This window comes from Phasianus colchicus, chromosome 26 (assembly GCF_987193195.1).
Source record: "Phasianus colchicus chromosome 26, bPhaCol1.hap1.1, whole genome shotgun sequence".
NCBI lineage: Eukaryota > Metazoa > Chordata > Aves > Galliformes > Phasianidae > Phasianus > Phasianus colchicus.
The window spans coordinates 1,753,775-1,765,930 of NC_143461.1; the positions used below are offsets into that span (position 1 = coordinate 1,753,775).

The window sequence follows — 12,156 nt, forward strand, 5'->3', positions numbered from 1 at the left end:
CTTAGGGTGGGGGGGTCACTCAGGTATATGGGGTTGGGGGGGGGGTGGGCTGACCCACACAATCCGCACCAAATGTGTTTCAATGTGGGTTTACGTTTGGATTTCGTGGCGCGGGCTCAGCACCCCGTTTTCCTCCCATGGCGCCCCGCACTGCTGCGGGATCGGCGGGAATCCATCGCTTACCCCCAAACCACCCCAAAATGGTGCGTTTCCCCGCAGCATCCCCTAAAAGTGGGGCACCCCATTACCGCCGGGGGCGGCTCCGCTGCACCGCCGCATCCGCAGCCGCCGGGGGAGGGGAGAGGAAGGAGGGGGGGGTAGGGGGAGGGGCGGTGCTGCGGACGGGGACGGTGCGGTGCAGCGCTGTGCGGGTGGTGGGGGCGGCCCCTCCGCACCGCTCCGCTCCGCACCGCTCCATCCCCGGCCCCGGGGGGCGGAGGGGCGGATGATGCGGGAGCGATGAGCGCGCTGCGGGGCTGGGGGTGGCTGCTGGCCGCGCTGCTGTCGCTGACCCCGAGAGCAGGTAGGTCCCCCCGGTCCCCTCCCGAACCGCTCCGGTCCATCCCGGTCTCCTCCGAAACCCCCCCGGACGCTCCGGCCCCACCGCTGCGGTGTTTGGATGCGGCGGTACCGCACCGCACCCCACCGTCTGTGTTCCCCGGGTGTCCCCTGGGCGTCCCCTGGGACGCAGAGCCACGATGCTGTGCCCCCACCCCGGGACGCGGCCCCATCGCGGCCCCTCCGCGTCCCCACGGCCTCGGGACCCCCACAGGACCCGTCCTCACCGGGGCCCCTCCGTGTCCCCGGTCCCCAGGTGTCCCCTTCGTGATGCAGCATGGCCTTGGGTCCCCCAGGATATGTCCCTATCACAGCCCCTCCGTGTTCCCATCACCTCGGCACCCCCAGGACGTGTCCACCTTTCAGCCCTTCCATGTCCCCCAGGTCCCCAGGTGTCTCCTTTGTGTGTACATAGCAGGCCTTACGTCCCCATCGCAGCCCCTCTGCGTACCCTGGGTCCCCAGGTGTCCCTTTGGGAATGCAGCATGGCCTTGGGTTCCCCAGGACAGATCCCCATTGCAGTGCCCCAGGTCCCCGTGACCTCAGCTCCCTTCCAGGACATCGTGTCCCCTCCCTGTCCCCCAGATCCCAAGGTTGCTGTGGCTTTGGGTCCTCACAGAACATGTCCCCATCACAGCTCCTCCATGCCCCCCAGGTGTTCCTTGGCATGCAGCATGGCCTTGGGTCCCACAGGATATGTCCCTACTGCAGCCCCCTCGTGTTCCCTTGGTCTCCATGGCATCAGGTCTACCCAGGACATGTCCCCATCACAGCCCCTCTCTGTCCCCCAGGTGTCCCTTTGGGGACAAAGCATGGCCTTGAGTCCTCCCAGAAACATCCCCATTGAAGCCCTTCTCTGTCCCCATGGCCTCAGGTCCCCTCTACAGCATGTCCCCATTGAGTCCCCACCATGTCTACCAGGTCCCCACGACCCCAGGTCCCTCCAGATGCATCCCTGGCGCTGCCTCTCCATGTCGCCTTGGTCCCCCCAGGATGTGTCCCCATTATGGTCCCTCCACATCCATCAGGGCCCTATGGCCTTAACCATGGGGCACCCAACGCTTGTCTGTGGGACACCCAATCCTTAACCATGGAGCACTCAGCCCATGTCTATGTGGAACCCAACCGTTGTCCATGGGGCACACTATCCTTAACCAGAGGGCACCCAACCCCCATCCATGGGGCACCCAGCTCTTGACCATGGAGGACCCAACTGCTGACCTTGGGGCACCCAACTCAGGGGTCCCATCACCAACCACCACTCCTGGCCCACAGGCCCCGCAGGTGCCACCCCGCAAACCAGCACCCCGCAGCAGAGGCTCCCACAGTCCAGCTGGCTGGAGGGACAGGCACTGGCCGAGGTCACCCATCCCAGCAGGCTGGTGGGGCACAGCGCAGGTGGAGAGGTCCTGAAGCATCAGCTGGACACCAGGGTCCGGAATGAGTCTGGAGCAGGAAGCAGCCCCGTAAGTGCACCACGTTCCCATCACCCGTTCCCATCACCCTAATGGGTTCCCATTAAAGCTCAGCTCCGGAGGTGCACGTGTGGGTACACGGCTTGTGAATAATGAATGGCCCTCACTCGGGGCTGGGGAGGTGGATCCGGTGCCGTGCCACGTGCCGCCGAGCCACACTTTGGGGTGGCCCCATGCACCCAACGCCAACCCCACTCTCATGCAGGGGGTGCATCTGGCGCAGGTCAGCTTCATGGTACGTGCCTTTGGCTCAGCCTTCGTCCTGGACCTGGAGCTCAACCAGTGAGTGTGGGGTGACCCCTGACATGGGGCGTCGCTATGGGGCCGGGTGGGAGCCTTCCTCAATGCGGATGGGGCACAGAGGTGGTGGATCTCGGTGTCCCCTTGGGTTGGGTTCCCAATGGCCGATGTGCAGCGCACGGCGCACAGCGGGGAGAGGGTGGCAGGGCAGCCCCCACTGTCCTCACCCCACTGCTGTCCCCACAGCCACCTCCTCGCCTCACACTATGTGGAGCGGCACCTCGGCGTCGGGCAGAACAGCAGCAGCACGGTGAGACTGTGCCATGCCATCCTGTGCCATGCCATACCATGCCGTGCCATGTTGTGCCATGATGTGCTGTGCCATGTTGTGCTGTGTTCTGCCATGTTATGCCATACTGTGCCACGTTGTGCCATATTGTGCCATGCTGTGCCATGCCATACCATGTTGTGCCATGTTGTGATATGTTGTGCCATGTTATGTCATGCCATACCATGTTGTGCCATGTTGTGATACGTTGTGCCATGTTATGTCATGCCATACCATCTTGTGCCATGTTATGCCATGCTGTACCATGCCACACCATGTTGTTCTGTGTTGTGCCACATTGTGGTGTGTTGTACAAAGTTGTGCTGTGCCATGCCGTGTTATGCCATGTTGTGTTTTGCCATGTCGTGCCATGTCGTGCCGTGTTATGCCGTGTTGCGCCATGTGGTGCCATGTGGTGCCATGTGGTGCCATGCCACACCATGCAGCAGTGCCCCATGGCCTCAGCCCTGTCCCCTCTCTTAGGGCACAGGCGAGCACTGCTACTACCAGGGCCGGGTCCGTGGGTTGCCCCGCTCCTTCGCAGCGCTCTCCAGCTGCCGGGGGCTGCAGTGAGTACCAACCCCAACCCTGGGTCAGAGCTGTACTCACAGAGCAGGGCTGTGGGCAGAACCTCTTGGGGCTTCCCTTGCAGTGGGGTCTTCTCAGATGGACGGGATATATTTCTGATTGAGCCCCAAGCAGGCACTGAGCACGCAGAGGTGAGTGGGGACCTTCACCCTGCCTCAGTTTTCCCACTACGGGGGACGTGGCCTTGGGGACATGGGGACACAGGTCTTGGTGACTCTCCCTGCAATAGGGTCTCCAGCCACATCTCATCCAGCGCACCCCAAGCTGCGCCCTGCCAGGTGAGCACCGTGCTTTGGCATTGTCCGGCATCCCCAGTGTGCCCAGTGCCCCAATCCCACTGTCCCCATTCCCTGCAGGCTGCATGCTGGGTGTTGTGGGACAATCTGGATCAGGCAGCTCAGCCAGGCTGCGACGGCGGCGGAGACAGGTGAGTGGTGGGAACATGGGAAGGACATGGGCATGGGGCTGGGGACAGGGGTACAGGGCTGGAGACATGGGCACAGGGCTGGGGACAAAGGTATGGATTAGGGAACAGGGACAAGAACACAGGTTTGGGGACAGGGATACAGTGTTGGTGACAAGAGCATGAGGCTGGGGATAGGGATACCATGCTGGGGAGAGGGGTACAGGACTGGGGACAGGGATATAGTGTTGGGGACAAGGTCATGGGGTTGGGTACAGAGGACGCGGGACTGGCGACAGGGGAGCGGGGATGGTAACAGCAGCATGGATTTGGAGACATGGGGCTGGGAGCAGGAGCATGCTTTGGGGCTCACAGCCATGAAATGGGACCAGAAACTCCCAAACCCCACTCCTTGTCCCATACATCCCCATGGGCACTGCCCATCTCCTTCCCCACCCGCAGGTGCGTCGGGCGCAGCACACAGTGCACAGCGAGACCAAGTACATTGAGCTGGCCGTGGTGAACGACCATCAGCTGGTAGGGATGTGGGGCAGAGGGATGGCAGTGGGGCAGCCGCCAACCCCCTGCTCCCCAAAGTTCCTACAGCTCCGCAGATCCGTGGTGCTCACCAGCAACTTCGCCAAGTCTGTGGTCAACCTGGCTGACATGGTGAGCGTGGATCCATCCATGGGGTGGGGACTCTGGGTCCATCTATAGGGTGCTGAGCGTGGTGCTGTCTGTGGTGCTGCTCCCATGGCGCGTTGTGCCCCATGGCCATCCCCACTGTGCACTTTGCCCCATTGTGCCCATGGCACACTGAGCCCATCGTCATCCTCATGGCACACAGTGCCCCATTGCCATCCCCACTGTGCGTTATGCCCCATTGTACCCCATTGTGCCCCACTGCCATCCCCATGGCACGCTGTGCCCCCCTGCCATCCATATAGAATGGTGTACCCCATTGCCATCCGCATGGCACATCGTGCCCCACTGTGCCCCATAGCACCCCATGGCCATGCTATTGCAGATCTACAAGGAGCAGCTCAACACCCGCATCGTGCTGGTGGCCATGGAGACGTGGGCTGCAGGGGACCGCATCCGCATGGAGGAGGACTCAATGGGGACACTCAACGAGTTCATGCGGCACCGGCGCGAGGAGCACAGCGACGCCATCCACCTCTTCTCGTGAGCATGGGGTCAGGAGCCCAGCCCATGGCCACATGCCCACATCCCCATTTGCCCCATCCCTTGTAGGGGACGCACCTTCCAGAGCAGCCGCAGCGGTACCGCCTTCGTTGGGGGTATCTGCTCAGCCGGGCGCGCTGGTGGGGTCAACGAGGTGGGTGATGTGGGTGTAGAATGAATGGTGGGCATGGGACCCCATGGTGACAACGTTGTCCCCACTGGAGATCCCATAATGACTGTACTGCCCCCATTGCAGTATGGCAACATGGCGGCCATGGCGGTGACACTGGCGCAGACGTTGGGGCAGAATGTGGGCATGATGTGGAACAAGCACCGCGCATCAGCAGGTAGCAATGGGGACAGGGGTGGCACCCATGGGGACAATGTCCCCTCCCTGGCACCGCAGTGCTCTGCCATCCCATAGGGGACTGCCGCTGCCCTGATGCGTGGCTGGGCTGCATCATGGAGGACACGGGGTGAGCGCTGTCCCCACGTGGCACACGGCCACCCCAGGAGGTGCCACCCATGGGGTGCTCCCACAGTGGGGTGGTGGAGGGCACGATGGGGTCATTGGGAGCACAGGGGGGCCATGTGTGCACAGAGGGGTCATTGGGAGCACTGTGGGATCGGGGGGGTCATTGGGGCACAGCTGGATGGTGGGAGGCACATCGGGGTCATTAGGGCACAGCTGGATGGTGGGGGGCACAGCGGGGTCAGTGGGCACAGTGAGGCTATGGTGGCACAGCAGGGTTGTAGGGGCACAGTGAGGTCATTGGGGGAATAGTGTTGTCACTGGGGAACAGCAGGGCTGTGGGAATACAGCGGGGTCAATGGGGGCACAGGGGAGTCACTGGGATACGAGGTGAGCACTGCCCCCACGTGGCACACGGCCACCCCTGGAGGTGCCACCTGTGGGGCGATGGCAGCCACCCGGTGTCACCATGTCCCCCCATAGGTACTACCTCCCACGGAAGTTCTCCCGCTGCAGCATTGATGAGTACAACCAATTCCTGCAGGACGGCGGTGGCAGCTGCCTCTTCAACAAACCCCTAAAGGTAATGGGGCACCAGGGGGGCGGGGGCTCCCTAGTGCGTCAACAGTCCAATAGGCATCAATGGGGTGGAGGGTCCCTGAGGTGTCAATGAGGCCAACGGGCATCAATGGGGTCGACAGACATCAGTGGGGTGGTGGGTCCCTGGGGCATCAGCGGGGCCAATGGGCATCAATGGGGCCAACAGACATCAATGGGGTGGGGAGTCCCTGTGTCATCAACGAGGCCAATGTGCATCAATGGGGTGAGGAGTCCCTGGGGGGTCAGTGGGGCCAACAGTCATAAATGAGGTGGAGGAATCTCTGGACCATCAGTGGGGCCAACACATCAGTGGGATGGGGATTCTCTGAGGCATCAGTGGGCCAACAAACATCAATGGGGTGGGGAGTCCCTGGGGCATCGATGGGGCCAATGGGCACCAATGAGGTGGGAAGTCCCTTGGGGTCATGGTTGGGTTGGAAGGGACAACCCCACAGCCCTTCCCCACAGCTCCTGGACCCACCAGAGTGCGGCAACGGGTTTGTGGAGGCAGGAGAGGAGTGCGACTGCGGATCGCAGACGGTGAGCGGGGTCAGGGCCATGGGGGGCAGCTATGGGGCCGGGGTGGGACTGAGCACCGTGCCGCCCCACAGGAGTGTGCCAGGAGCGGAGGGAACTGCTGCAAGAAGTGCACGCTGACACACGACGCCATGTGCAGCGACGGGCTGTGCTGTAAGGGATGCAAGGTGCTATGGGGGCACGGTGTGGGGTGCTGGGAGGTCTGTGGGGTCAGGTCCTGATGTGGGATTTGTCCCCCAGTATGAACCACGTGGTGTGTCCTGCCGGGAGGCGGTGAATGAGTGTGATATCCCTGAGACATGCACTGGGGACTCCAGCCAGGTGAGAGGGGTCATTGAGGCACTGTGGGGTCACTGGGGGCACAGTGGGGTCATGGGGGCACAGTGCGGTCACTGGGTGTGCAGTGGGGCTTTGGGAGTCACAGTGGTGTCATTGGGGCACAGTAGGGCCATGAGAGACATAATGGGGTCACTGGGGACACAGTGTGGTCACTGGAGGCACAGTGTGACTATGGTGGTACTGTGGGGTCATCGGGGCACAGTAGAGACACAGTAGGATTATGGGGGCACAAAAGGGTCACTGGGGTACAGCGGGGTCCCAAGTGTCCTCTCCTGCCCCCAGTGTCCCCCCAACCTCCACAAACTGGACGGGTACTTCTGTGATAATGAGCAGGTGAGTGGCACTGTAGGTATGGCACATCCATGGGATCGCAGTGCTCGTGGGTGCCATGCTTCCATGATTGTCAATCCCATAACCCTATAACTGTTTCCATGGGTTGCAACCATCACCCTGTTCCTAATCCCATGGGTGCTACCACGATCCTACCCCTGCTTCCATGGGTGCCACCATGACTCTATAACCACTCCCACAGGTACCAACCATGACCCTATTCCTATTCCCATGGGTGCCACCATGACCTTATAACCACTCTCAAGGGTGCCACCATGACTCTATAACCACTCCCATGGGTACCAGCCATGACCCTATAACCACTCCCATGGGTACCAGCCATGACCCTATTCCTATTCCCATGGGTGCTGCCATGATTCTATAACCACTCCCACGGGTATCAGCCATGATCCTATAACTGTTTCCATGGGTACCAACCACAATCCTATTCCTATTCCCATGGGTGCCACCATGACCCTATAACCACTCCCATGGGTGCCAAGTGTGACCCTATCTTCACTCCCATTGGTGCCACCATGACCTGATAGCCATTCTCAAGGGTGCCACCATGACTCTATAGCCATTCCCATGTGTACCAGCCATGACCCTATCACTATTTCCATGAGTACCAACCATGACCCTGTTCCTACTCCCATGGGTGCCAACCATGACCCTATCGTTGTTCCCATGGGTGCCACCATGCCTCTATAACCACTCCCCTGGGTGCCACCATGACCCTATCATCACTCCCATGGGTGCCAATCACGACCCTATAACCACTCCCAGGGCCGCTGCTATGGTGGGCGCTGTAAAACCCGGGACCGGCAGTGCAACGCGCTATGGGGCCGCGGTGAGTGCCCAGACCCCACACCCACCTCCCCGCATCGGGGACAGCAGGTGACACCGCTCACTGCAGGCTCCGCGGAGCGCTTCTGCTACGAGAAACTCAACGTGGAGGGCACCGAGAGGGGCAACTGCGGGCGCGAGGGCGCGGGGTGGACGCAGTGCAACAAGCAGTGAGTGACCCCACTGAGCACCCCACGTCCCCTCCCCACGTCACCCGGTGTCACCGCCCTGCTGCTGGCAGGGACGTGCTGTGCGGGTTCCTGCTGTGCGCCAACATCTCGGGGACGCCGCGGCTGGGTGAGCTGAGCGGGGAGGTGGCCACCACCACTTTCTTCCATCAGAACCGCTACGTGGACTGCAGGTGGGTGCCACCGCCTCGGGGACGGGGACACGGTGTCACCCCTTTGGGGAATGGGGCTCAGCAGGGTCCCTACGTCACCCCCACTGGGGACAAGTGCACGTGGTGGTGTGCTTTTAGGGATGGGGACGTGAGCACAGTGGGGTCCTGGGTCACGCCTTGGGGACAAGGGCATGGACAGACTGGAGGATAAGGACAGCGGGGTCTCTGTGTCACCCCACTGGGGACAGGGAGGAGGTGGCAGCAAGGTCCCTGTGTTATCCCTGGGGGACGTGGACATGGTTGGGTCCTTGCGTCACCGTCTTGGGGAGTGGACTCAGCGGTGTCCCCATGTCATCTCACTGGGGATGGGGATGTGGTGGAGCCCCCGTGTCACAGCCCTGGGGACGTGGACATGGGAAGGTCCTCTTGTCCCTGTGTCATCTTGTCGTGTCACTCCCTGGGAGATGGGACAAGGACATGGCAGGGTCCCTGCAGGATGGGGACAGTGCACACAGTGTGGTTCCTGTGTCACTCCTTTGTGGACACAGATGCAGTGGGTCTGTGTGTCACCCCTTGGGGATGGGGACATGGGGACATGGACACAGTGGGGTCTCTTTGTCCCCCTCTCATCGTGTCACCACCCTGAGCATTGGAACATAGACCCGGTTGTGTCCCCACGTCACCCCACTGGATATGAGGACATGGACGTGGCGGTGTCCCCTTGCCACCCCTTTGGGGATAGGAACATGGACCTGATGGCATCCCCATGTCACCCCACTGCCATCTTGCAGGGGCGGCCACGTGCAGCTGGCGGATGGCTCAGAGCTGAGCTACGTGGAGGACGGCACGCCGTGCGGCCCTGCCATGCTGTGCCTCGACCACAAATGCCTTCCGGTCACCGCCTTCAACTTCAGCTCCTGCCCTGGCAGCGGGGATGGGAAGATCTGCTTTGAGCACGGGGTGAGGTGTGGGGACGGGGCTGTGCAGCACAGGGTGACAACACGGGGTGACATCAAGGGGTGACGCCATCCCCTCCTAGGTGTGCAGCAATGAGGGGAAATGCATCTGTCAGCCTGAGTGGACGGGGAAGGACTGCAGCGTCTACGACCCCATTCCTGAACCCAAACCCACCGGGGAGACGGAGCGCTACAAGGGTCTGCTGGGGGCACGTGGTGCTGTTCCCGCTCCCCACGGCGCCCCATGGCCATGTCAGCTCTGACGCATGTCCCTGTCCTCCTGTCCCAGGTCCCAGTGGCACCAACATCATCATTGGGTCCATCGCCGGGGCCGTACTGGTGGCTGCCATCGTCCTTGGTGGCACAGGATGGGGATTCAAGTAAGCGGGGTCATCGGGATGCTCATCCCCCGGTCCCGTTTATCCCCTTGTCTCCATGTCCCCTTGTCCCACAGGGTACTGGGATGCTCATTCCCCCAATCCCCTTTGTGCCCCTCATCACCATGTCTCCTTGCCCCCCAGGCTCATTGGGACATTTTTTGCCCAGTCCCATTTGTCCCCATTGTCCCCTGGTCCCTTGTCCCCTGTGGTCATGGAGATGTCATTCCCCCGATCCGACTTGTCCCCCTTGACCCCATGTCCCTTGTCCCCTTTGTCCTTTTTATTCCTTCGTCCCATGAGCTCATGGGGATCCTCACTGCCTTGGTCCTACTTGTCCTCCTTGTCCCCTGGGGGTCAGGGGGCTCCGAGGGACACTGGGGACACTGACACCGCCGTCCTCTCCCCCCTGTCCCCAGGAACATCCGCCGCGGAAGGTACGACCCGGCGCAGCAGGGAGTGTAACCCCCCACCCCGTCGTCTCCTCGTCACCATCACCGTCCGGCGGCAGCGGTGACCCCCCCGGGCCGGAACCGCCGCCCGTCTGTCCGTGTCACTGTCTGTCCGGCTGCCCCCGTGCTGTCTCCATCTCTGTGCCCACCCCAAAGAGCCCAGTGGGGCGGGGGGGGGCTCTTTGGGGCTTGGTGTCCCCCGTGTCCCTCCATCCCATACCTCGTGTCACCCCCCTGCACTAAAGCGCTCCTCACTTCTGTGTTGCAGGTCCGGGGGGGCCTGAGCAGGTCCACCCGAGGAGGGAGGAGAGCACGGGGGGATCCCCCCGACCCCACTGCACCGCCACGAATGTCCGGAACCCCCGGGCCCTCTGGGGTTGGGGTCACTGCACCGCCATGAATGTACCCGGGGGGGCCACAACAGGACCCCCAACCCCACATGGCCCTGGGGAGGGGGGGGGGGGTCAGAACCCCTCCTCACTCCATGTCAACATCTTCCAGCTCTGGGGGCTGCACCCCCTGTATCAGGCCAGTATGCCCCAGTACCCCCCAGTACCAGGCCAGTTGTCCCCTCCATGCCCCGAGAGCAGGGCCTGGAAGCCACCTCTGTCCCCCCTCATCTCACGTCCCCACCAGTGGGGTCCCACACCCACAGGTGCCAGGCTTTGGGTCAAGGACATCCCCCATCCATTATCTCCCCCATCCCAAAAGGTGAACCCCAATATGGGGACACCATCAGAGCCACCCTATGGGGCTGGGGGGCAGGGTGAGCCCAGGGGATTGTCACCCCATGTCCCCTTGTTCCCTGGTCCCTTGTCCCTTGGGGTCACTGGGATGCTCATTCCCCTGGTCCCATTTGTCCCCCTTGTTCCCCTGGTCCCTTGTCCCCTGGGGTCATTGGGATGCTCATTCTTCTGCCCCCCTGGTCCCCCTGGCACTTCACATGTCCTACGTGTCACCCTCAGGACAAGGGGGTGGCACGTGTCACCCCTGTCCCTGTGGCCCCACATCACCCCAGGCCATCCATCCCACACCACCACGGAGCACTTAGGGCCCACCGCAGCCCCACGATGACACACAGCACAGCGGGGACCCCACACCCACGATGGGGTGGCAGCGTCCCCCCATATGTGTCTCCTGCTTTGGGGTCAGCAGTGGGACAGGAGGTGTCCCCAGGTCTGCCTGCATGGGGGTGACCACGAGTGGCAGTCCCAGGACCATGGGGTGGAGATGGCAGCAGGATGGGACGTCCCCAAACTCAGCTGTGGTGGCGTCCCCATATGACACAGCAGCCCCATGGCCACGGCGATGGGCTGTGGGGAGCTGGGCAGCACGGAGAGGTGTGTGGGGGTCCAACCCCCCGTCCCTCAATCTGTCACCACAATGTCCCCACAGCTGCAGTGCCTGCGAGAGGACACCGCCGTCCCCACAGGAGCCCCATGTCCCCGTCCCAACACTCGTCACCGGTTTTGGGGACGTGAACATATATATAAATATATATATATATATAAAAATATTTTTTTTTTTCTTAATGATTTTAATGCTGTACGGCCCCGCAGTGCCACCAGGACTGGGGGATGGCCCAGGGATGGGGTGAGCTGACCCCAGGGCCCCGCAGCACACCTCACCTCCTGCTCGCGTGCCTGCTTCACCCGTGCTGGGGGTCAGCGGGTGCCTCCGCCCGGACCCCGCAATGCCTCCTGCAGTGTCACAGATTTATTTACAATAAAGAATTGGAAAATCGGTGAGGTTCTGCCTTTCTGTGAGCCTGGCTGAGCAGCACGAGGCTGGGCAGAGCTGCACGCTCACATCTGACGTATCCTCACACTTCCAGGGCCAGACAGAACTCACTCCTCTGGTCCCATCTGTCCCCCTGGTCCTGTGGTTCCTTGTCCCATAGGGTCATTGGGATGCGCTCTCCTCTGGTTCCACTTGTCCCCCTCATCCCCTGGTGTCACTGGGATGCTCAATGCCCTGGTCCTATTTGTTCCCCTTATCTTCTGCTCCTCTGTTCTACGGGAATATGTGGATGCTCCTTCCCCTTGTCCACACGTCCCCATGTCCCATGGGGTCACTGATGTGCTCATTCCCCTGCTCCCATTTGTCCCTCTTGTCTTTGTGTCCCGTTTG

General features: G+C 61.9%; 1 protein-coding gene across 2 annotated transcripts; it reads left to right on the top strand.

Annotated features, from left to right (window-relative positions):
• The first annotated feature begins 332 nt into the window (after window positions 1-332).
• Window positions 333-10,287, top strand: ADAM11 (ADAM metallopeptidase domain 11). Of its 2 annotated transcripts, XM_031601047.2 has the most exons (26): window positions 333-523; window positions 1,834-2,024; window positions 2,239-2,315; window positions 2,520-2,583; window positions 3,085-3,170; window positions 3,254-3,320; window positions 3,419-3,467; window positions 3,546-3,616; window positions 4,055-4,129; window positions 4,190-4,261; window positions 4,620-4,777; window positions 4,847-4,931; window positions 5,034-5,124; window positions 5,202-5,253; window positions 5,733-5,832; window positions 6,318-6,389; window positions 6,461-6,553; window positions 6,627-6,707; window positions 7,008-7,058; window positions 7,842-7,905; window positions 7,972-8,071; window positions 8,143-8,262; window positions 9,033-9,201; window positions 9,281-9,395; window positions 9,487-9,577; window positions 9,994-10,286. In XM_031601047.2, exons 1-26 carry the CDS (start codon window positions 460-462, stop codon window positions 10,037-10,039), a joined length of 2,304 nt encoding a protein of 767 aa, XP_031456907.1. In that variant the 5' UTR covers window positions 333-459; the 3' UTR covers window positions 10,040-10,286. The 2 variants fall into 2 exon arrangements, with proteins under 2 accessions (XP_031456907.1, XP_031456908.1); XM_031601048.2 differs by lacking the exon at window positions 7,008-7,058 and having other exon boundaries at window positions 9,994-10,287.
• The last annotated feature ends 1,869 nt before the right edge of the window (window positions 10,288-12,156 follow it).

Excerpts from the sequence above, each read along its gene's own strand:
- ADAM11 (XM_031601047.2), top strand. The coding sequence starts at position 460 with ATGAGCGCGCTGCGGGGCTGGGGGTGGCTGCTGGCCGCGCTGCTGTCG. Across the intron at positions 8,263-9,032 it reads AACCGCTACGTGGACTGCAG|GGGCGGCCACGTGCAGCTGG; the intron begins GTGGGTGCCACC and ends GCCATCTTGCAG. Across the intron at positions 9,578-9,993 it reads GGCACAGGATGGGGATTCAA|GAACATCCGCCGCGGAAGGT; the intron begins GTAAGCGGGGTC and ends CCCTGTCCCCAG.